General features: G+C 53.3%; 4 protein-coding genes across 4 annotated transcripts; 1 reads left to right on the forward strand and 3 right to left on the reverse strand.

Annotated features, from left to right (window-relative positions):
• Positions 1 to 2,411: 2,411 nt before the first annotated feature.
• Positions 2,412 to 4,740, reverse strand: NCLIV_066180 (Hypothetical coiled coil protein, related; the record flags this gene model as incomplete). Its single annotated transcript, XM_003886169.1, has 4 exons — positions 2,412 to 2,486; positions 3,130 to 3,330; positions 3,796 to 3,942; positions 4,348 to 4,740. The coding sequence occupies 4 exons, from the start codon at positions 4,738 to 4,740 to the stop codon at positions 2,412 to 2,414; spliced, it is 816 nt and encodes a 271-aa protein (XP_003886218.1).
• A 4,331-nt stretch (positions 4,741 to 9,071) lies between these two features.
• NCLIV_066190 (putative caltractin) lies at positions 9,072 to 11,056 on the reverse strand (the record flags this gene model as incomplete). Its single annotated transcript, XM_003886170.1, has 2 exons — positions 9,072 to 9,299; positions 10,772 to 11,056. 2 exons carry the CDS (start codon positions 11,054 to 11,056, stop codon positions 9,072 to 9,074), a joined length of 513 nt encoding a protein of 170 aa, XP_003886219.1.
• A 2,087-nt stretch (positions 11,057 to 13,143) lies between these two features.
• Positions 13,144 to 14,739, forward strand: NCLIV_066200 (hypothetical protein; the record flags this gene model as incomplete). Its single annotated transcript, XM_003886171.1, has 4 exons — positions 13,144 to 13,177; positions 13,657 to 13,714; positions 14,133 to 14,207; positions 14,661 to 14,739. The coding sequence occupies 4 exons, from the start codon at positions 13,144 to 13,146 to the stop codon at positions 14,737 to 14,739; spliced, it is 246 nt and encodes an 81-aa protein (XP_003886220.1).
• A 1,600-nt stretch (positions 14,740 to 16,339) lies between these two features.
• On the reverse strand, positions 16,340 to 20,590 carry NCLIV_066210 (putative esterase; the record flags this gene model as incomplete). The annotated part of the gene is made up of 7 exons (XM_003886172.1): positions 16,340 to 16,438; positions 17,200 to 17,658; positions 18,159 to 18,269; positions 18,759 to 18,974; positions 19,161 to 19,324; positions 19,522 to 19,674; positions 20,017 to 20,590. The coding sequence occupies 7 exons, from the start codon at positions 20,588 to 20,590 to the stop codon at positions 16,340 to 16,342; spliced, it is 1,776 nt and encodes a 591-aa protein (XP_003886221.1).
• Positions 20,591 to 20,805: the final 215 nt, after the last annotated feature.

A 20,805-nucleotide genomic window follows, 5' to 3' on the forward strand; every position in this document is an offset into this window, starting at 1 on the left:
GGCACGCGCTGTCGGCGGGGCTGGTGCGCGAGCCGGTTGGACGAATGGTGTGCACAGAGACGGAAAAGCAAGAGCACCAGAAGAGGCACGTTCGCGCGACTCAGTGCACCACAGGAATGTGGAGGTTCAAGAACATCGTCGGGCGATTCGACCGCCAGTTTCGAGCCTGACAACTGATACGAAAGCCCAGAGAGGTGCCCGCCCCCGCATCACCCTCCCCGTAATCGGCGAGGGTGAACTGTTCTCTTCCGTTTAATTCTGATGGAACAAGTAAACGTGGTAACACTGGCCTAGACGGGCGAGTTCCTTGAATGATGCATGTCGTCGTTCAGCCTCAGCTTCTTCAGGAGAGAGCGTCGAGGTGACAGTGCTTGTGAGTGACGCCCGCATTCCCTTGAGAAGATACGTGAGGCCGTAGGACGAGATGTTCAATATATTCTTCTAGAAAGCTCAGTTCATACTGTTTCGCATTTCGGCTGGTGCCAGCTGCAAACGCTGGAAGTGGTCCAGAATTCCATCCGAAGATCTGACGGGATGCTGGCTTTCCGGTCATACTATCATTGTCCTGAAAGTGTCACCCATGTTTCAGCTGGCGAGGCCAGGGGGGACTCAGTTCCATGGGCCTACTCATTTGGGAACGGCTTCGCATCTGGCTTTTCCCTTCCTCGTGTTTGTGCCTGTCCGACGCCCCCGCCCCCAGACCCACATTGTTCTAGAGATGACGGCAGTCTTCTCGGGGGCCGTTGCTGATTGGAAACACGCCGAAAGTCGTCTGTCAACTGAACCATGGTGAGGAATCGGCGTAATGAGCCCTCGTCACCTGGTTGGTCGTACGCCGCAAGGAAGTTTAATAGAAGTCCACAGTGGTGGTAACACAGTCCTTCTATTGAAGACGTTCGCGTGTCAACTTGCAGAGTAAATGCAACCCTCGGTGGCGGGGATAGACGACGTGCGCGTTGTTGCCAGTCCTTGTTGGCTCAGCTGCCGTAGACTCCTCCAACAACGTTGAAGCGCCTAGCATTCGTAGTGAAGAGCCCCAGGTTCCCTCCTTGCCAATAAGGTGGGTGTCGATGCTTCCCATCTCGTATTTCTCGGATGCGTTCGCGGAGGAAGAGGCCAAGGCATTCGGCGACCACTACGACGTTGCTGGGACTACAGACACCACGACAACGGGGAAGGGAGGCGACACCGGGAAGAGGGGCGGCAGCGGCAAGGGAGCTGAGAACGTGGAAGAGAGGCGAACACGGAAACGACAGACAACACCGAGGAAGTACTTAGGCATCCGTCTCTGCCGACGTTCCGAAGACGAACAGGGTGCCACCCCGTCGCTTCGTGGCCTTCACGACAAACAGGGTCTGCTGATGTCTACGTTACTCCGCGCTGTTTTACGATTCATGCGGTGACGATCCAGACCCCGCATATGGGCAGACCACGTATGCCGTTCAATTCAGAATCTGATCAATTCTGCGTTGATCGGTAGTCTTCATCTGAGCTCTGTGTCCAGACATCTGTTGTCACGTCGAATCCCTTTCGGCGCTGCAACAGGTACCAAGAGCTCCACATGAGAGCGGGGCACGAACGTAAAGGCTTTAGGTTGTTAACGGCAATCCGAAGATGATGCCACATCCTGCCGGGTCTCCCTGCTGACGAATGGTCTGGGGAAATGTGACTTGCTACGCATGTTGCCTGATTGTTCCACCCCACGAAGAGGGGTCCGACTGTGTGGCCTCCCTGCAACGTACGGCAGTATCTGGGCCGCTAGCGCGGTTCCAACCCTGCGGCTGTGATTGCTGAACGCAACGCGTGGTAGCACCACAGATGCCCAGTGTCTACCACGGGATGCTGTCAGGGATATGACAGTTTGAGAAGCTGTTCGCTAAAGCCAAGAGGGGCCTCAGTCGTTCTCGGCCTCGCCAGATAACATGTGCGAAGACTCCCGCAAGCTCGCTGCAAGTTTCTTCCATCTTTGGTAGCTAGTGCCAATGTGGTCTAGAACGCGTCCGGCACGCTGCCGCCCAGGGCTTGAAGCCGAACAGTGAACCAAACACGACGCAACGAGCTACTGCTTAAAGGAAACACGTAGAGGCTGAGCAACTATTTGCTTCGGCCAAGGAGGAAGCAAAACAGACAAGAGTCCAGGCAGCGTGCAGCAAACGTGGCTCTTCTTGTGAAGTTACTTGGAAGGCACAAAACAGTACACGCATATTTCCCTAGACGTCAGTCTACAGTTCAAGCCGACCGGTTCAAAGTGAAACCTTTTCTCAGCTGGATGCAATTTCATTGCCTCTTTCATGTCGTCATATCAGCGGGACGTCTCCATTTCGCCATACCAGATCCACCGGTAGTGTAAAAAGCACGTCAAAACGCGCATTCAACACCGAACCCATTTTCTGAGCGCCTTTGACCTTTCTTTAGTGTTCCACGTCATCATCCAGTTTAATGAGATTCATTGCTCTTCGTTCTTCCTCCTCTAGTACCCTCTTATCCTGTAGAACACGGGGAAACGACGAAACAAGGTGTCTAGGCAGCGCAGGAGCACTTCAGCTTTCAGAATGTCGTTGCGGTGTAGGGGCACAGCAGTGATGTGGACGAGTTTTGTTTCATTACCTTCTTTTCATGAGGGTACAGGCATATGTGGTGTTGCATCTACCAAATCCAGTCTTGATCATCACCGCGAACGCGAGCAGGCTCCACTGCACTCAGGATCACCGATTGCGTCAATGCGGTTAAATAGAAGCACTCTGCATATGAGTATTGGCGTACACCGGATCCAACTCAATTAGCCGCAAACTGTCTCGTTCTAAGGAAGTGGCCAGAAAGCCCGCAAAATCGTTTGTTGGCTTGAACTGTGAAACAACAGCCCTATGAGAAAACGCTGTGTTTGCTTTAGAGTAAGTCTACACGAGTCATTCATTATGAAGGCAATTCTTCTTGTTCTCCCCAGAGTATATGCGAACCTAAAGTCCCCGAGCTGTATCGAGCCAATCTTCGGTACGCTTGCAACTACTCGTCTGCATCATTCTCTCGGGCTCCCCCCCCCTCCCGCCCTCGATGGAATCCCGACGTTGCCCCTCCCTCAAAAATACTCTACACGAAAGGAACGTCTTCAAGTTCAAAGCGAAAACTTACTTCGTCAGTGGGGCGCAGACGAATGATTCGGTTGCAGGCGGGAACGAGGTCCTTCACCTTGTGAATTCGACCTGTGCACTTGAGAAATTCGGCAACTGCGTTCAGCTCCTGTTCTGTGATGTAAACGTACTTGCCTCGATCGTCCAGAATGCCACTCAAACGGCCGGTCTCTTCCAGAGACCGAATTCGCTGGACCACATCCTTGCGGCGAGAGAATCAAATCCAACAGAGCATGCAAACAACGAAGTCATCACCGAAGCATCTCCTGACTCTCAGCTTCAAGCACGAGGCCGCACGGGTGCCACCGGTGGACCATAATCGCATTTCTTCCTTGGGGTGCTTCGTGCGCTGACATTTCCAATAGCTTTCGTCGCCCGTCCAACCTATTTTCTGTGCCCATTGAAGCCATAAAGAGTCTTCTCACTCCCTTTTCACTCCTGCTGTCTCTTTGTTCCCTTCTGTCAAACATGCTTCTCGACTACAATGCGCGAGATCTGGGGAAAACCATCGGCAATCGAACTGAAGAGAACAGCGAATATCCGTTACAGCCTTGCAGTGAGAGACAGCTGCTTGTCGTGCGCGCAATCAGAACGTCTTTCGTGGGCAAATGATTAGGTAAAACCGAAGACCATCTATACAAAAGACATTCGGTGTGGAGACGCCTACCTTGGTAAGAAGGCCAAACTCGGCTGCGACATCGTCTAGCTCCGTCAGCTTGTGGACTTTAATAAAGTCGATAAAACGTTCCAATTCGCGATTTTCTTCCTCATCGTTCCTCACCATCTCACCAGATCCCTCCACAGCGAACGTAGCCTGCAGCGAGAGTTATGAAACCAACAGAAAAATAGAAACACGTATCGGTATAGACAGACACCGACACAGTCGCCCATTCACACATATATACGGGCGCATGTGAATGCATACAAAACTACATATACTGGAGCCAACCACCATTACCTTTGTTCCTTCCACGAACATGGAAAAACATGTGTTCTGTTGCATTCTCCCTGCGTCCATTTGCACCTAGAGCATGCAGCGCTAGTGTGCGTCGCACGCAAAGCAAACTGGACCGGCTTTCGCGCAGTCAGTCCAAGGTCGTCACTATCGCATTCGGGAACGGGTATGAACAAGATCTTTCTTGTGGCAGGACCCATGAGGTCTCTTGCGTACAGGACAGTTGTCTAATGGAGTCGATTAGTCTCCAGAGTACCATCTCACCTTCCACTGGTTGTACTCATCTTCTTCTCGTTTCCGCTTTTCTTCTTCTTTTCGCTTCTCCTCCGCCTCCTTCCGTAGTCTTTCCTTCTCTCGTTCAAGCTGACGGAGACGATAACTTTCTTTTTTTGGTACCGCCCGGCACACCGCACCTTCTCCGTCACTACCTTCATCTCTCTCGTGTCTCCGTCCCTGCTGCTGGCGCCGTTCTTCTCTTCGGGTCTCACGCTCCTCACGTCTCCGCTGCGCCGCCGTCAGGGCCCCGACTGCGGTCGCGACGCCTTGGGTCGCCTCCGGAGGAAGCCCACCTCCGACGTGCCCTTCGTCGCCTCTACACTGCCGCTCTGCTTCACCGTGAGGCGCTGCGATCAGATTCTCAAGCGTGCCCCTGTCCATTCGGCGTCGCCGGGCTTGAGGCTGAACATGCGGACTGCAACCATACGGAACCCAAAGACGGCCCCGCCACACGAAGGAACACCGGCGTGAGAGGAACAGCACTTCTCGCTTCCATACATCCCGATCACCGGGAAACCCGAGAATGGCACAGAGCAGCAGGACCGAGACATGCGGGAGTCTCTAGGCTGTAGTGTGAGAGAGGCGTCAGTTGCTAGGAATTGCTGCGGATCCGGGTGAAGTGTCGCTTGCCGCATTCGGCCGGAGCTCTTCTGAACTCTAAAATGCCTTTGACAAGGTTAAATGTGTGGCGTAGAGACCCACAAGAGCGGTTCTTGGAAGTTGAAAAGCCAACAAAGTCCTGTTTTCTTGAAGTGGACATAGGATGTGCGGAGACCAAGTCTTCGCGTCGAACGCGGAGCGCGAAGACACAGCTGCGACGGACTTACCCGGTCCGCTGTGGAGAACCCCTCGACGATGTCCCATCCGTGGTCTGTTCCTTCGCTTCAGAGACATTCAAGAGGCGATACAGATAGACTGCAATGCCCACCAAGGCGAGAAAGGCGACGATAGAGAGCGGGATCTGCAGGCCCCCGGTAAAATCATCCTGCATGTCTGTATCGATTGGGCTCCCGTGCCTGCCGGAGGCGCCTTGTTCAGCGGAAGAACGCGATTCTGACTGAGATCGATGAGCATGAGAAAACTGAAAATAGTCAAGGGCAATGAAGAGCGCGGTTAATCGTGTCGACCAAGCACACAGAGAAGAAGATAAAGAGGGGAAAAGAGGGGCAGAAACAGTGCCTCTGAAGGAAGACACTACGGATCGGACGGACAGGCCCATCCTTACGTAGAAGAAGAGGTGGGACACACGTGAGAAGAATGGAGATGTTCAAATGCTCGTTCAGCTCCGTTTCCCTTCTACAGACCAGAAACAAAGCGAAAATGAATCCCTTGATTTCGAGACCGGGGGCCAAGCGGCAACTGTGCTCGCGAGATCCCACTTGGAGAGACGAGAAACGGTCAATTTCAAGACAGCTCCAAACTCAGGAGCACGGATCCGACGGAGGAGATTCTTGTCGAGACGACTTTGTCCTTGCACACGCGTTTTGGACGCGAAAAGCAGTTACGGAGGACTGAGCGAAACCCACAAACCGCCCGCGCGACCGAGAAAACCGCGTCCCCTGAAGTGGTCAGCCGGGGGGCCCTAGAACGATCCAACTCACGAGGAGCTGCCTGTGAGAGAGGGGGGCCGCAGGCAACAGAGAAAACGTTGTGTGTCTGTTCTGGCGGCAACACAAAACTGCCTCGACGTCCAAATATCCCAGCAGACGCCACACAGGCACTGTCTGTACAGGCTAAGAGGGCCTCAAGCGCAAACGTAGAAGCAATCGACACGGGGAGGTGCAGGGTTCCTCTGCCGAAATCGTGCATGAACTCGCCCCGCCAGCAGCAAACCAAGACGCATGACCAAAGGCCTAGAACTGGCGGAGAGGCAGCACCCAGGCTTCGAGACGACAAAGAATGCCCGAGCAGAAAACTTGCTCAGCTGGTTTTCATGTGCTTTCGATGAAGCTCACTGCAACATCGTCGCAAAATCCGCGAACAGGGAAAGCCCCCATAGGTACAGGTCACCAAGCGGGCAAATGCACACCCGTAACTTACGAGAGCGACGATTTCACAAGCGTAGCTTTCTCCTCAAGCTTCTCCACAGAAGGTAGCAAAACCAGGGACAGATACACGGGAAAAATAATCGAGTGATAACATGCTTTTTGAGAACGATAAAAGAGACAGTGGATGGGGTTTCGCGCAAGACGTACGGTCGCGAGCAGTTGCTTTTGGGGGATAAAGCATGCTGCATGTGGGTTAGAAAAAATTCCGACGTCAATAGGTCAGCGCATCTGTGAAATCAACCATCTTTTTCGTCGCCCAGCCTCAACCACTTTCTTCGCACAGCCAGAAAAGGCGGTATTTGGCTGGCCGGGAATGAGTGACAAAAAAGTATCTCAGGCGACGTAACCAAACTGGGTGTTTTTAAAGTGACCACGTTCCTTAACCACAATGCTACGGCGCTGCGCGATGTCTTGGAGATACCTCTGCCCAAAGTGAGCAGACGACGGTTTTTCGGAAGATAAAAGAACTCGTGAGAAGGCGTTTCATAGGGGCGAATGCACGCGCCGATCGGTGCTATCGCACGGCTGAGGTGACTCCGTGCTTCCTGGCATCCAACGCACATGGGTTGAGGAAAACCTCCACACGCTGCAAGACAGTATTATGCCGGTATTGACTTAGTGACAAATGCTTACATTGCTACAAACATAGGGGGAGTGCAAAGGAAAAAGAGCTACTGTCGTCTATACCTCCCCGCTCGTCTGGAAGTGGATGTGCGTGTTCAAAAGAGCCAGAGAGAGGACCACTCCGTATCTTTCGATGAAAAAAGGAGACTCTTACAAGTGTCTATGTCTGTCTGACGATACGGGTGTTGATTCTTCCAGCAGAAAGTTGCTGGGGAGCTGCCCGCAGTAGGGCATACGATAGAACATCCTCCAGACACGAAACTGCGCTTGTACGGCCGTACGACGTTTACCATATCGAGAGCATGAATGCTTTTCGATCAGAGTATTATCCCGGATAGAACCTTAGATACAGAAATGGTTAGAACGGAAGCATAATGAACCTGGTAATTTCCGAATCTGGGGACCAGCATTGCCGACGTGAATCCTTCCCCCTGCCGCACCACGCATTACTGCATTTCACATGCTATGGCGTCGTGATGTTGCCATGTACCAAAAAAACAAACAAATTTAGTCATGTTTGGTCTCCGGAGGGAGCGAGATACACCTCTGACGTTAAATACATGAACGCGAAGAGCACCGTTCTAAACATCCGCGCAGCCAATAATGGAAAAATTATGCCGTACACTCCCGTACAGGACTGAAAGCTTTGACTCTGGAGATTCTCAGGGTTTGGTCCAAATCGCACCTCTTCGTCAACAGCCTTTCGAATAAATTACACGCTGTCGGACAGAAAGCAACTTCCATGGCTTTCTGCCGGCCCAGCTGCCAATCCAGGTCCCTGCAGAAGTGAATCGATGTGCGACGAAACGCTCTACGTTCGTTGTTTATGCAGATACGTTTCATTATTTCAATGGGCGAGGAACGGTTACTAGTATGTTCTATGGGACAGTGCAGTGTGATTTCGGGTTGATGACTCAACAGGTCTTTGGCAAACGCACAGCGGACCAGGTGCCGTGATCGTGGCTGCCACGCAGACGATTTGTTTCGTTCTGCTATGGGGGCCGGCAGATTCCTTGCAGACGGAGTGCGACGCGACCTACACGTTTTCTACTCGAGACGTTTTCTCCTTTCCTAGCTGACCCTCTCGTGGCAGCGGAGTCCCGGAAGATTGCCAGACCGCCCTTCCTCATGCAGTTTTTGCGTAGCGTTCTATTTTGTTTGGTTTCTCGCCGGCTTCCGTTTCCACGCAGTCGAAACACGTGTTGAACGGGGTGTCGAAGCAGAGGAACCGTAGGGCCGTGTATCCTTGTACCCGATACGAAACGAATAACAAGGAGACGCCCCAACGAGGAGCGCTCGTGAAAAGGGAGACTCCAGAAAAAGACCTGTTCGGCCGCTACGAACTGGTTTGAGGCACTGCCTTCGCAAGGGGTGGTTCACCGCGTGACGCTGTGCCTGTCATTCGCTACACACGAGAAAAAGCCGACACCGGCTCGCCCCAGGAAGCGAGGGGAAAAGCCGCTTTTGTGAGGTATTAGGAACACCAAAATCAGTGATACGAGGATGGGGAAAAGGCAAATACGCTTTTGAAAACGGACAAGAAAGAAAAGAGGGAGAAAAACATATGCATCTCTGTGCGTTTCTAGAAACAACCCAAAGGCGAAAAAGGCGAAAGGCTTTCCTCTTCATCTTCCACAACCAGATCAAGGGCATCGAACGAGATATAGGGACATGGAAGGAATCGACTCGCATCCTCAGAATTGTTCTCCTGTAACAGATGCCAGTTGCAGCTCTTCCTCGTGCCAATAGGGTCCCCACTTTCCACACAGAAAATCTTACAAGTCGACGAGAAAATCAGACCATCTTCGGTTTTCTCTCTTAAAAAGAGCACACCCCGCAGGAGCGATTGAGAGGATGGTGCAGGCAACCTTCAGAAACTAAACACTCGGAAAGAACTCTCCCGCCGCGGTCAGCTCACATCTAGAAACAAACCCTGCGTCAATTGCGAGAGTTTCCTTGGAATTGTGAAACGTCTCTGCTTCCCGTGCATTAAAAAGAGATTCGAACTCATTGGCTTCCTGCTGAGTCGTCGACATCCCGTTACGGGAAAGTCTTTTTCGTCATGATGGCATAAAAATCCTCGAAGGAGATTTCCCCGTCGCCGTTGGAGTCCGCTCGCTCAAGCATCTCGCGGAGCTCGTCCTCGGACATCGTCTCTCCCAATTCCTTCGCTACGCGCTTGAGATTCTTTAGCGTGATCGTGCCCGTTCTGTCATCGTCAAACAGACTGAAAATCTTCTGAATCCCTTCTCGGCTTTCTTTATCGCCCTGGCAGGAAAGAAAGACAAATCACAACCGCCAACAACGAAGTCACGGCGAGCCACCGAAAAACAATCAGCAACCAAAGAAGATCCACACACAGACCGAGTCGTACAGGGAGGGGGACGACGAAACAAATGCATATGCACACCGATCGATACACGTATGCGTTAATGTTTATGCAGTCTACATGCGTATATGTAACTATATATGTCTAACATTCTGCAACGATAAACCTTATCGAATCTTTCTGACCCCATCCGCCTGCTACCATGGCACAGCTGTTTGCGAGAGCGGGCTCCTTTTTCTTTGCAGGACGCAATGAGATTGTCCACCCACGAACCGTTGTGTGCATGAGGGAAACCGCGCGACCCATACAAAAGGTGAAGACGGGACTCGAGCCAGAGAGTAAACAACTGAAGACACGGAAATGCCGACGCACCAGAAAACCAGCAGCCACGCATCTTCATATATATATACATATATATATATATATATATATAATGATAGATAGGCAACGACGAAAGCTTTCAGGCGTTAAGCGGTCAACCACTTTTTCCTCCTTTTCGAAGCGGGAGCGAAACACACACGAGACGCGTGCCCCGAAGAAAACACCCGCTTGTATCTCCTGCTGAATATCCGGTGGATCCAACTAGACTGCCAGAAGCGTTCGATATACGGTAATGCGAAACGCACCAACATGTTCGAGACTTATAAATCACCCTCACATAAGGCGGACCAGGCGTGGCCCTTCATACTTGGGTAAGGCTGCCAGGAGGCCGTGGAGTCAACGCAGGCACGTCTCACTCCAGGGAGAGATGAGGAGCGATATCTGCAAAAACGCCTCTGCCCGCGGTTGCGTTACCGCTGTGGTCCCGGTACCTCCCTGGACCAGTGCTGTGTCACTTTCCTTGTATCTACACGTCTACACGTTTGAACACTGCGCGCCAATGTATATATACATATTTTATATATATAAGCCTATGGTATGCGAACATGTGCAGGAGGCAGGTAGCTATATCTATGAATATCTATCGCTGCAGATAGAGGATGGTCCCTGCATCCCCATGTAGGTATCTGCCTGCATATACACATGCATACATGTGCATTCTCGCCACAGGAAAGCGTGCCCACGAAGGGAAGCCTTGGCTTGTCGCCCTGGAGAACCAACCGTACCAACGGGACACAATAGTAGTGAAAAAGACCAGAGGATGCCTAAGGCGGGATGCCTTGTTGTCCTCGCCTACAACCGCTGTTCGGTTTATCCGTCCGCCCTTGGTCACGAAAGCGACGGAAACAAGGGAGCCGCCGGCTGCTTCCACGGGCACAAAAGAAACCAGAAAGACGAGAAGCATGCGGCGAGGCCCGCAGGAAACACCGAACGAGACAAGCAGAGGGCATAACGTGCGTATCCCTCATGCACACAACGGTTCGTGAAGTGTTTTTGGGCCGAAGGTCCACTTTAGACAAGCTCTTCTCACCAACTTGGCCGTGATGGCATCGAGAAATTCCTCGAAATCGATGGGCCCTCCCGAGTCGCGGTCCAGGTCTGCGATCATCTGATAGATCGTCGGGTTTTTTGTCTCAAAGCCAAGCGACTGCATTGCAGCCTTCAGTTCTTTCGGATCGATCATTCCGCTGCCGTCTGTGTCAAAGAGGTTGAAAGCTTCGCGTATCTCCTCGATTTCGTCCTCTGTGAGACCCGGTCGGTCAACGATTCGACGCCGAGCTGTTGGGCTCACCCCTCGCATCGCACCTCGCTGCATGTTGGAAAAAACTGAAAAGAGAGGCCGAGGAAGGAAAAAAGAAGCAGCAGAAACGGACGACGAATCGAAACACGAAAAAGAACCCAGGGGAGGGTCGGCGACTAGCGAGCAGAGTCGTGGGCACTGAGGTATTCCTGGCGAAAAGCAAGAAAAGTTATTTCGAGGTACAGGAAGCGCAAGAAGATCAGGAGAAGAAAAAGCGCGTTTGGGAACAGAGAGAAAACCAGCGCACCTTTCCGATGCCACAATGGGAATGCGAAGAAGCGTGCGTGCGTACTGGCAAGGGGGCTAGCGATACGGAGCACAACCACCGAAGCGTGCTCATCAAAAGGGGCATCAAGTCACAGAAACGACAGAACGTTCCTCTTCTGAAAGGAGGCGGATTTCTGGACCAATATTTTTCCGGAACAAAAAAAAACAGCACTGGACATCACAAGAACTTAGCACCGGCTGGACTGAAACTCACAGGCACTTGCCGACCCAAACATGAGTGTACGTACACCTGAACAGACGAGAAAAACAGAGACTTGCAAAAGAGCTGAGAGCAAATTCTTGGCTGTTTTATCCGTTACTGATTCCACGCGCAGTAACTTGGACAACAGGACGCGCTTGCGGGCGTCAAGAGGGGAGGGAGCCGCGAACAAATCTTTGCACGTCTTGTGGAGAGGGCACGACGCCTCCCGGAAAACCTGAGGAGAGGGAGTTGTGGATCCAATAAAAAGACATGAGGTGTACGAGAAAAACAGAGGGCGTGTGCGTGATAGAACCACCACGGTTCGCAGAAAAAGATGGAGGACGGGCAAGCACGTGAGGACACTTTCAGATATTTCGCCGAAGACAGCCGCCGCAACTTGAATGCGGCTTCGAGCAAGTACGGGAAAACTGGAGTTTCCCAGAGACAGAGAACGAAGTAAAAAGGGACTTTCGGTGTGCTCCGTGTCTTGCATTCGGGGATGGTCTTTCTCCGTATAATATCTGACCGAATGTTCCAGTCGAAAAAGAGGCACAACATTGCTCAGCTGCTGATACTGCTTCTGCCACCGCGACTCGCGCTTTTCTCAGCCCAGGTACCGGTGTGATCCTCTGAGTTGCTCGCCCCTCCATGGGAGTTTCCTCCTCACGTGTTCAGAGCAAAAAATAGCTCGATATAGCGCTCTAAATCGGATTTTTCAGAAGTATCCCGGCATGTGTTTGAGTGTCGTGTTCTCAAGCATACGCAATAGACCGCCGTAAACGTTTCGAGACGACCCGGTCGCAGAGCTCGTGTCCACAAAGCCGGTTCCTCGCGCGGCCCCATTCTTTTTCCCTAGCGTCGACTATATTCAAGCAGAGCTTTTCAAGTCCTTGGCTTTCAGTAAATCGGTGATCCTCACTCCGTGCAGCACGTGCAGAAATCGTTTTCCGCCGCAAATCAGACCCTTTCTGGTCGACGCTCACACATCAGGGTCGCTCGCTGGTCATGTTTGATGCATTTGTTCGAGGTGCACTCGCTGTCTCCAGCATTTCCTTTCTGACGCTTGCTTCGCTGGGTCGTCCATCCTACTCGGTCCTAACTGCGCGGTGAATTTGGCCTTGTCTTCGCACGAAGTTCTTCCGGCCGTCGAAAAGTCCAGTGGTGTGGTTCTTCCAATGCCTCTCAGCCGAAGTCAGGTCCCCCCCGTGGCTTAAAAGGTCTCCAGTATTTGCCTGTACCTCTGAACGGGTTCTTCCCCTTATGCAGAACTGTTGGCCAGGGGTAAACGTTATGTTCATGTCGTTCTCCGATCCCTCGTTTTCTGGTTGGTATAGTCTCATGACGCCAAACTTTGTGGGACATGGGTGCCGGTTTCGTCGACCGATCGTCTGTCTTAAATCGCACACACCTCGCCCTTTCTCGCTCTCCCCGCGTCGATTGTCGCTTCCTTTTCACGCAAGGAATGTTTGCTCTCCTGTTTTTTCAGGCAGAAGGCATCAACCAGCGACAGCGCTCAGTCACAGAATCCAAGTGGGCGGGAGAACGCTCCTCGCATCTCCAACGCGCCTGCCGGCTCTCAGGCGCGTGTCACGCATCCACTCTCAAGATGCCGTGCGAAAAGTGCGAGAAAAAGATGAGCAAGCTCGTCACGCCCGATCCGAAACAAGGTAAGATGCATGCCAGCCAATGGCAACGGCGCAGAGCAGAAAAGCAATTCAGGCTTCCCAGACGGCGCCTTTCAAACTGCGCGTTCCCCCACAGAAAGAGGACAGAAAACGCACAAACATTGCACGTATCTATATGCAGTTGTACCCAGTTAGAGATGCCTACATATATATATGCATTCTTTCAGTTGGACTCCCACGTGAGTATCTGAGGTGGTACAAGCCAGAACTTCGAGTTGGCTACAGCTGTGCAGCTGTCGATATATCGTTTGATTCCTGCTGCTCAGTGTCTTTGCGACGCGCCGGACTCGTCCCATGATTATTTTCAGTGATTCATTCTCCCATATCGTTCTTTCTGAAAAGTAGCGAAGTCGAGAAACACTTGGCTTCTGGTCGTGGATCGATCAGTGGACCAGGGGGGGCGTTCATCACGTACATTCTCAGCATGCGTCTCTTTTGGGTAATGCCTGTCGTCTCCTTAGGCCAGAACCGAGCTGTCGGCGTGAACAAGTTAATCGAGAAAAAGGCGCAGAAGGACCTGTAAGTTCCTCGCGCTCTGATCTCACTCTCTCGGGTGTCTCGCCAGCCCGCGCCGCTTCTTTTTTCTCTTCTCTCTACACATGAAGGCAAACTGGCCGTAGCGTCACACCGTACTGCGCCTCGATGTAGAAACTGTGTATTTCCTTTTCCGTTTGTAACGTCTATGCATTGGCGTGGCAGCTCTCGACAGTTTGATGCACAACTTATTTTTCGCCAGCGGCTGCAGGCATCTTTTTCGCCCTACCAAGACGTGCACCGAACACGCAGAATCTCCAAAAGGCACTTCGTGGCTACTCTTGCACATGCCACGAATGAGGCCGGGTCTTCCCGTGTACCATCCGTGAACTCGGCCTCCACGCAGCGCGCCGAGAGTTCACCAGATTGAGATCGTCCCCCCGCGTGTCGCTGCTGATTCCAGGTTAGCTCCCAAGGGATCTGCATGCAAGGTGTGCAACACGAAGCTTCACTGGAAAGGCAAATACTGCCCGCCATGGTGAGTCGTTTCCTTCCTTTCACGCAAATACACACGCCGGGGCGCACAGCATGTAAGTGACGCGTCACGTTGGCGTGCGTGGCCGGTAGTCGTCGGCGTTCACACGGATTCAAGGAATCGCAACGGGATTCGATTTCTGCCGCTCTCTATTGGATGACCTGAGGGGTCTGAGTCCCCTCCCCGTCAGAAATTGTGTGAAACCGTGAACAGGGAAGGCGACGCGTGTGCGTTCCAAAGGCCTCGAGATCTAGGTGCCAAGTCTCTAGAGCTCGGGATTTGCTCAGCCGGCTTGCAGGTTCTCGTATGAGCGTTGGTTCACGCGACCAAACTCGGCACTTCGACAGTTTGTGCATATCTCGCATGTCGCCTGCATTCAAGCACGTGATACGAAAGGAACGAATTGCTCAAGCGCTGCGCCACACTCGCGGTTTGTCTCTCACCGATTTTTTGCAGCGCCCACATCAAGGGGAAGTGCTGGATGTGCGGCAAAAAAATCTTCGACACCTCCAAGCACTGCATGTCCCTCGTATGAAAATCACCCTTTCCGTGTTCGTTCACATTCCCGAGGCGTGAAAAGTCAGGAAGAGTTGTGACGGATTTGCACTAGGTCGCAGGCTTCCAGTTCAGACAAAGATAGAATGGATTGATCAGAAGAGCAGCGCTGTTTGCACAGTGTTCTCTCCACGTTCGTAGCATATATACATATATTTCACCACAGACCATGTCTCTGGTTCCGAAGTTTTCTTGCTTTTCACTACAGTTCTCCTTCAGACGCGGTGTGTTCGTAGCATTCTACGAAGGAAATCGGTTGGTATCGTTTCAATGCGGTATTAGTAGTAGTAGTAGTAGGCGACTGTTTTAGAGGCGCTCTGTGGCCCTCTCGGTGTATTTCACGCCTGCAGCAGTTCCATGTAATGACAGTGACAGTGCTGCACGTTCCCTTGACTCCGTCTGTGAACGAGGTGCTGGGTGCAAAGAAATACGTGTGGAGCGCTTGGGTTTGTTCGAGGGGGGTCCGGTAAGACTGGAAATATGTTTACAGGTGCCCGCTGTTGCCACTCGTGTCGCTGAGGTGTCTCCACTGGTGACACCATGATATGCTCATGTCGCTTATTAGGCCGAGCCGCAGCTTCTGGCTGGAAACGTTCTCCGTTGACAGCCGAATCCCTCCCTGCCTTGAGAACAACCGATACACGCAGTCTGTACGCCCGAAGGCGACTGTCGACGGTCAGTGAACGCACCATGTGATCCAGCTAGCCACCCTGCTCTTCAGAGAAAGCACCAACGACGTTCGAAGAAGGGAGTGTCCAATGGGGCAGAGGGGTTCTGGGAGTTTAAGAGACGACTGGGCCAGTTTCTTCCTCATGCAGGGGCGGAGGATGCCACGGGAAGGTGTCATATTCTCTTTCTACCTAGATCACTAGAGCCGCATGTGCAGCTACCTGGAGCAAGTGAAGGGAGCTTTTCAGAAAGGTAGAGTTTGAGTCGCACGCTGGCGAACTTCTCTGGGACGCGTTCGCCTGACACGAGGCATGCGAGTCGGTTCGTTTGCTGCGTCTGGGCAGCGTCGATGCTCACCTCGAGCTTCCAGATGTGCTCATCTCTCCGAACTGAGCTCGGCAGTGAATACAACGCCGCCAGGGCCTTTCAGCGGCGTCACAGTGCAACACAAGCTGCTTGACCGAAGCAACAGAAGAGTAGGCATGGGGAATGCACAGTTCTGGCGATTAGCATACTGTCCCAAGTGTCTTGAGAAGTATGTGCACCGGTGTAATTAGCATTGTTTGCTGACAAAGCACTCGCACGCCTGCAGAGAGATGTCTCCAACACGAAACACATGGGCAGCACCGGAAACGTTGAGGACTCGGCACTTTTCCACGCGAATGAAGGAAAACCACATGCGTTCTAGCAAGACGGCTTTCTCCCTCGCCTCATCGCTGCAACGCACGCGGCACTCAAACGCGCATTGGTGCGATATTGAAAACTTTTTTGGCTGCATGTTGCCGCCGCTCCAAATCTCGCCTTGGGAGTTTGTGGAGTGGGCCAAGCCGCCAAGGCAAAAAAGGCGAATCTCGGAACTGCACTCGTGCGAAAATGGTGTCGATACTGCCCGAGCGAGATATGAAACGCCTTCACTTTGTGGCTTGGGCGTACACGTCTTCAATCCACTTGGCGATTTCTTGTAGACACTTCTCGCCGTTGGGAGCTTCCACGATGCTGCAGCAAGGAAACTGGGGAGACAAAGACAACCCCCACACGAAAGGCGGTATACTGCCGTTGGTGAACCCGATATCTTTTCTTACGCTTTAGTGTCGAGTTTGGTTCTCGTGAAACCGTCACCAGTGGCATGCACCGTCGGCAGACTACACGCCGTTTCTGGCGGCATTCGCAGCTCCTCCAATGGTGTGGGCTCAACTCGAGAGAAGCGTGGTCACTACCTACTTCAGCAGCATCACGCTGAACCATCCTACACAGCTTCGCGAATTCCATGTCGTCTGGAGACAAAACCGGTTCTCTCTCGTTCCTCTAACGGTCAGAGATCCGTTGGTGTGTCAGGGAGAGCCTAGTGGATAGATGCTATGCATATTCACCGGGTTAAATCTGGTGTTCTGTCTGCACAGGAAACAGTTAGGCGGCGCACTCTCTGCGTGTGTCGACGATCCCTCAAACACAAACATTAATGACACAAGGGATGCAGAGAAGAGCCGCCTTCTCGAATCTTTCTAAGCTGTTCCTGAGAATCTCACTGTCCCCAACGGGCAATGGGAACACCAGAAACATGTGGAAAACCCTCCCTCTACAGAAGCGTTTGGTGTGTAGATGGCAGCGCAGTGGATGGCGTGCTCGGCCTCACCTCGCGTGATTCCTCTCGTCCGCGCCAAGTCACGGCGTAGATTCACTGGTGGATTTGTGGAATGAACAAACAGAAACTTGCTGCTCAACAGAACCCAGAGCACCTCACCGGCTGCCCTGTCCGTTTGCTTGCACTTACCACGTGAAATTCGTCTTTCCACACCTTGACCTGGACTCGAGGGGACGTGCCTTCTTCACAGCCAACGGGGCATACAACTCCGTCGTTGTTTAGTTTCTGCACATCTGCTTCGCTGAGCCAGCCGTAGGTGGTGAAGTAACTGGGCGCTGTCGAAGAGTTCGGGTAAGAGTCTGATCGCGTGGCCTGCGTTTCCGTGGAAGCTGACGACTCCAAAGAGAAACTCTCGTTCGTAAATGTCACCAGTGGCGCCGATCCTTCGCGGTCTGGCTTCTCCGTCACTCCCTTGGCGGTGCCGACTCTTGGCACGGACGCCAGCAACGAGGTCTCTCGTTTCCCAGCGGCAGCTCCCACGTAGAGTGCCTCATCCGCCGCACTCCACGCCTTGTCCGAGAAGAGTGGTGCACCCCGGACCGCGTCATTTACTTGCCGACCAAAGATAAGACTGTCGCTCAGGAGAACCTAACGGCGAACGCATCCGCAGGCAGAGGGAGACGAGAACATGCCCCCGAACGCAAGGGCGGATCGGTCCGCGCCCCCGGTCGACGCTCTTGGTACTGCACTGGCCCACTCGAGCGCCTAACTCTCACTAGCACCCCGCGCCTCCTCTTTCCACATCACGTTCCAAATATGGGCACAGAATGTGCGTCGAAGTTTTTCTACCTGGATCGAAACGCGTTTTTGACAACGCCGCAAACCTGACAGGTCCCTTGGTGATCACACGAGACGGTGAGGCGCTTCTGGCGTCGAAGTCACCAAACGTGGTCCACGTTTCTACACACCAACGTGACAACGCGACTTCCTGCAGAGAGAGCCCCAAAACCTTGGGCAAAAACCGTCATGCTGCTTGGTGCGCAAGCACACATCCGCGGCCTCCGCCTGCTCGCAGGAGTCACCGCGTAAAACACGAAAACCCTGCAGGATTCCTTCCTGGCCTGTCCTGGAAACGCGTTTCTCCTCACCTCAACAGAGCCTACGTGGATGCACGTAGGCGGCATCTCTTTGAGCATTTCCTTGTCGAAGTAAACCGGGGAGACCCAGGGGTTGGAAAAACATCGGGGGCCTTCTGGGACCTGTCGGCCACGTTCGCGTTCCCGCACAGAAAAAGCTCCATCTTTCAAGAAGAACGTCCTAAACTCTCGGAAACGATGGCACCAGTATGCCAGCTTCTCGCTTTGGATGCAAACCAGGCCACGCGAGGCGTTACGGCGCATGCAGCGAAAAGCGGACGCGAAGACCGGCTGGCCCAGCAGCGACCAACCGTGCGAATGTTCCTTCAGATATTTGTTTGTGTTTTTGCTCTCCCCCGAAACGCAGGCTCACGCCTGCCTGGTAGCAGCAAGCCCCTCGCACACTCACTTTGGTGAACCCTTCCCGTCGAGGCCATACGCGAAGCAGATTTCACAAGGGGCGGTCTCTCACGTGCCCCAATGTAGACTTCTTCCGTGTGTGGTTTCAAAACGCCCACGCCCATCGGCATAAACCTTTTGACGTATCTCGCCCCTACACCATCCCAGAACCGGTGAGGAAAGCTCCGCTTCTCAGGCCCATGCCCCCCGTACCTCAGGAAGCGACATGGACGAGTCGCAGCTCGACAAGCCGTCGTCTGTTTGAGGTGCTAGGGGGGATTCGATGCAAAGCTTCTCGCTGGTCAAATCCAAGTGGTCCTCTACTTCTGCGTTGGACAGCTTCCCCAAATCAAACCGGCCGTAGGTATACACTCCGCTTGCCTGCCGGATGCTCCTAAGGGGTAGAACAGGCTCTCTGGTGGCATTGAGCTGAAACCACAGGCAGAACCCGCAATGGATCTATATCTAAGGACTCTGCGTAGGCACTCAAGTGCGCGGTGAATCAACCAGTGAGCATCAGCGCAGTTTCGCATCGCGACAGCCTAGACACCGCGTCAACAATTTCCGCCCCTAGCTGGGTCTCGCCATCACAAGATCGAGAAAGAAATCGCTTACGATGTAGGAAGGCCCCTCCATGCTGAGGTCGAGCCACGGCGAAAGCAACACCATGCCTGCAGGTCGGGGAAGAGGCTTGGCATGTTCTGCATTTGCGCTCTGCTCTCCGCGTTTCACGATACTTGCCATCAAAGTCACCGCGAGATTTCCGCCTGCGCTGTCGCCTGCAGGACATTGGAGGAATACGCAAGTCCCGAATTCTTCGGCAACAGCCGCAGTCACCTGTTCTCAAAGACAGAGGGGATCATACGACTCACCTGTTCCCTGAGGGGTAGCACACGCATTGCTTTCCTGATATCTGGGCAGGTGCGGCAAAGCCCACTGCTGCAGATCGCTTCGCCTTTGAGGGAAAAAATCTTACCTACAAGGACAACGTCTTCGCCTGGAACGTTCATCTCGTAGCACAAGTGCTCATAGGCTGCGATGCATTGTTCCAGTTGCACCGGCCACAAGCGATCAGGCGCCAAGCTATAGTCGGGGCAGAATACTTTCGCACCCGTCAAGACGGAGAGGTCTACACATGAAAGAACACAAGAAGAGACAAAGGGCCTCTTAGAAAGCACTGACTGGGAGAAAACGGAAGAACGGTTCAACCCGCTGAGGTACCGAACTGGGTCCGGCGTGAACCTTCCCGGAACGCCTTTCACACGGTGCCCTCGTTTTCAAAAGTCGGCGGGCAAGCGTGTTTCGTCACTCGGACTTCTTTGTCTCCTTCTTCACTGCCTTCCCCTTCAACTGTTGGGCTTCTACATATGGACATAAACGGTTGAGTGTTCGTTTCCCGGAAAAGCTTAATAACGCGGCGAGGTTCCCGACACGGTGGCGGGCTGGAAGCTTTTGGGTCCGTTTTTCTTACCGTTTGTGAAGAGACGATATGAGTCTGGGCTGTTGAAGACGAACGCGCCACCGTGCAAGAAGAAAAGCCACTTGCGTTTCTTGGTTTCGCTCGCGGCGTTCGCCTCCGCCGGCTCCTGTCCTTCCCGCGTGGGCGACATTTCTCGCAGTCTCTGCGCCACACTCCCGCGTCCCTCTCTCGCCGCTTCCGAAGGGCCTGCGTCGAACTGAAAAAGCGTCGCCATCTTGATCGCCGCTTCCACCCATCCTCCACGCTGCTGCTGAGGCAAATCAGCCGGCGAAGTCGGTCCGGGCCCCGTTGTCTCGAGCCGCAATTCTGCAAGTCGCTCCTGTTGAGCGACCGCTACCTCAATGCTGACGTCATTCCCCACATCGCTTCCCCTACTGGCCCCCCAAGTTTTCGCATTCGCAGGCACGCCGTGCGGCGCAGGCCCTGCGGCTCCACTAGTGTCTGTCCCCTCTGCGGCCTCCACGGCGCTGCCAGCCGGCAACGCCGTGCTCAAACCCCCAACAGGGGGGATTGCTGGAGACGAGACACTTCGGGCGAGCTCCTCTGGGTGAGCACTGGGCTGCATCGGAGATGCGTTTTTCGGTGTCTTTCCAAAAAACTGTGCAACGACACTACGAATGCGTCGAGGACACGAAGAGTCGTAAATGAAAGCGCGGCAGAGGGGGGTTTGCACCTTCTCAATAGTCTGGTTCCGAAGGCGGCTAGGGCGTAAAGATGCGTAGAACGAACGGAGCGAAAGTTCGACTAGCTGGCGATCCCGCACCAACTGGGCCCGCGAAC

Source organism: Neospora caninum, chromosome XII (genome assembly GCF_000208865.1).
Source record: "Neospora caninum Liverpool complete genome, chromosome XII".
Lineage (NCBI taxonomy): Eukaryota > Apicomplexa > Conoidasida > Eucoccidiorida > Sarcocystidae > Neospora > Neospora caninum.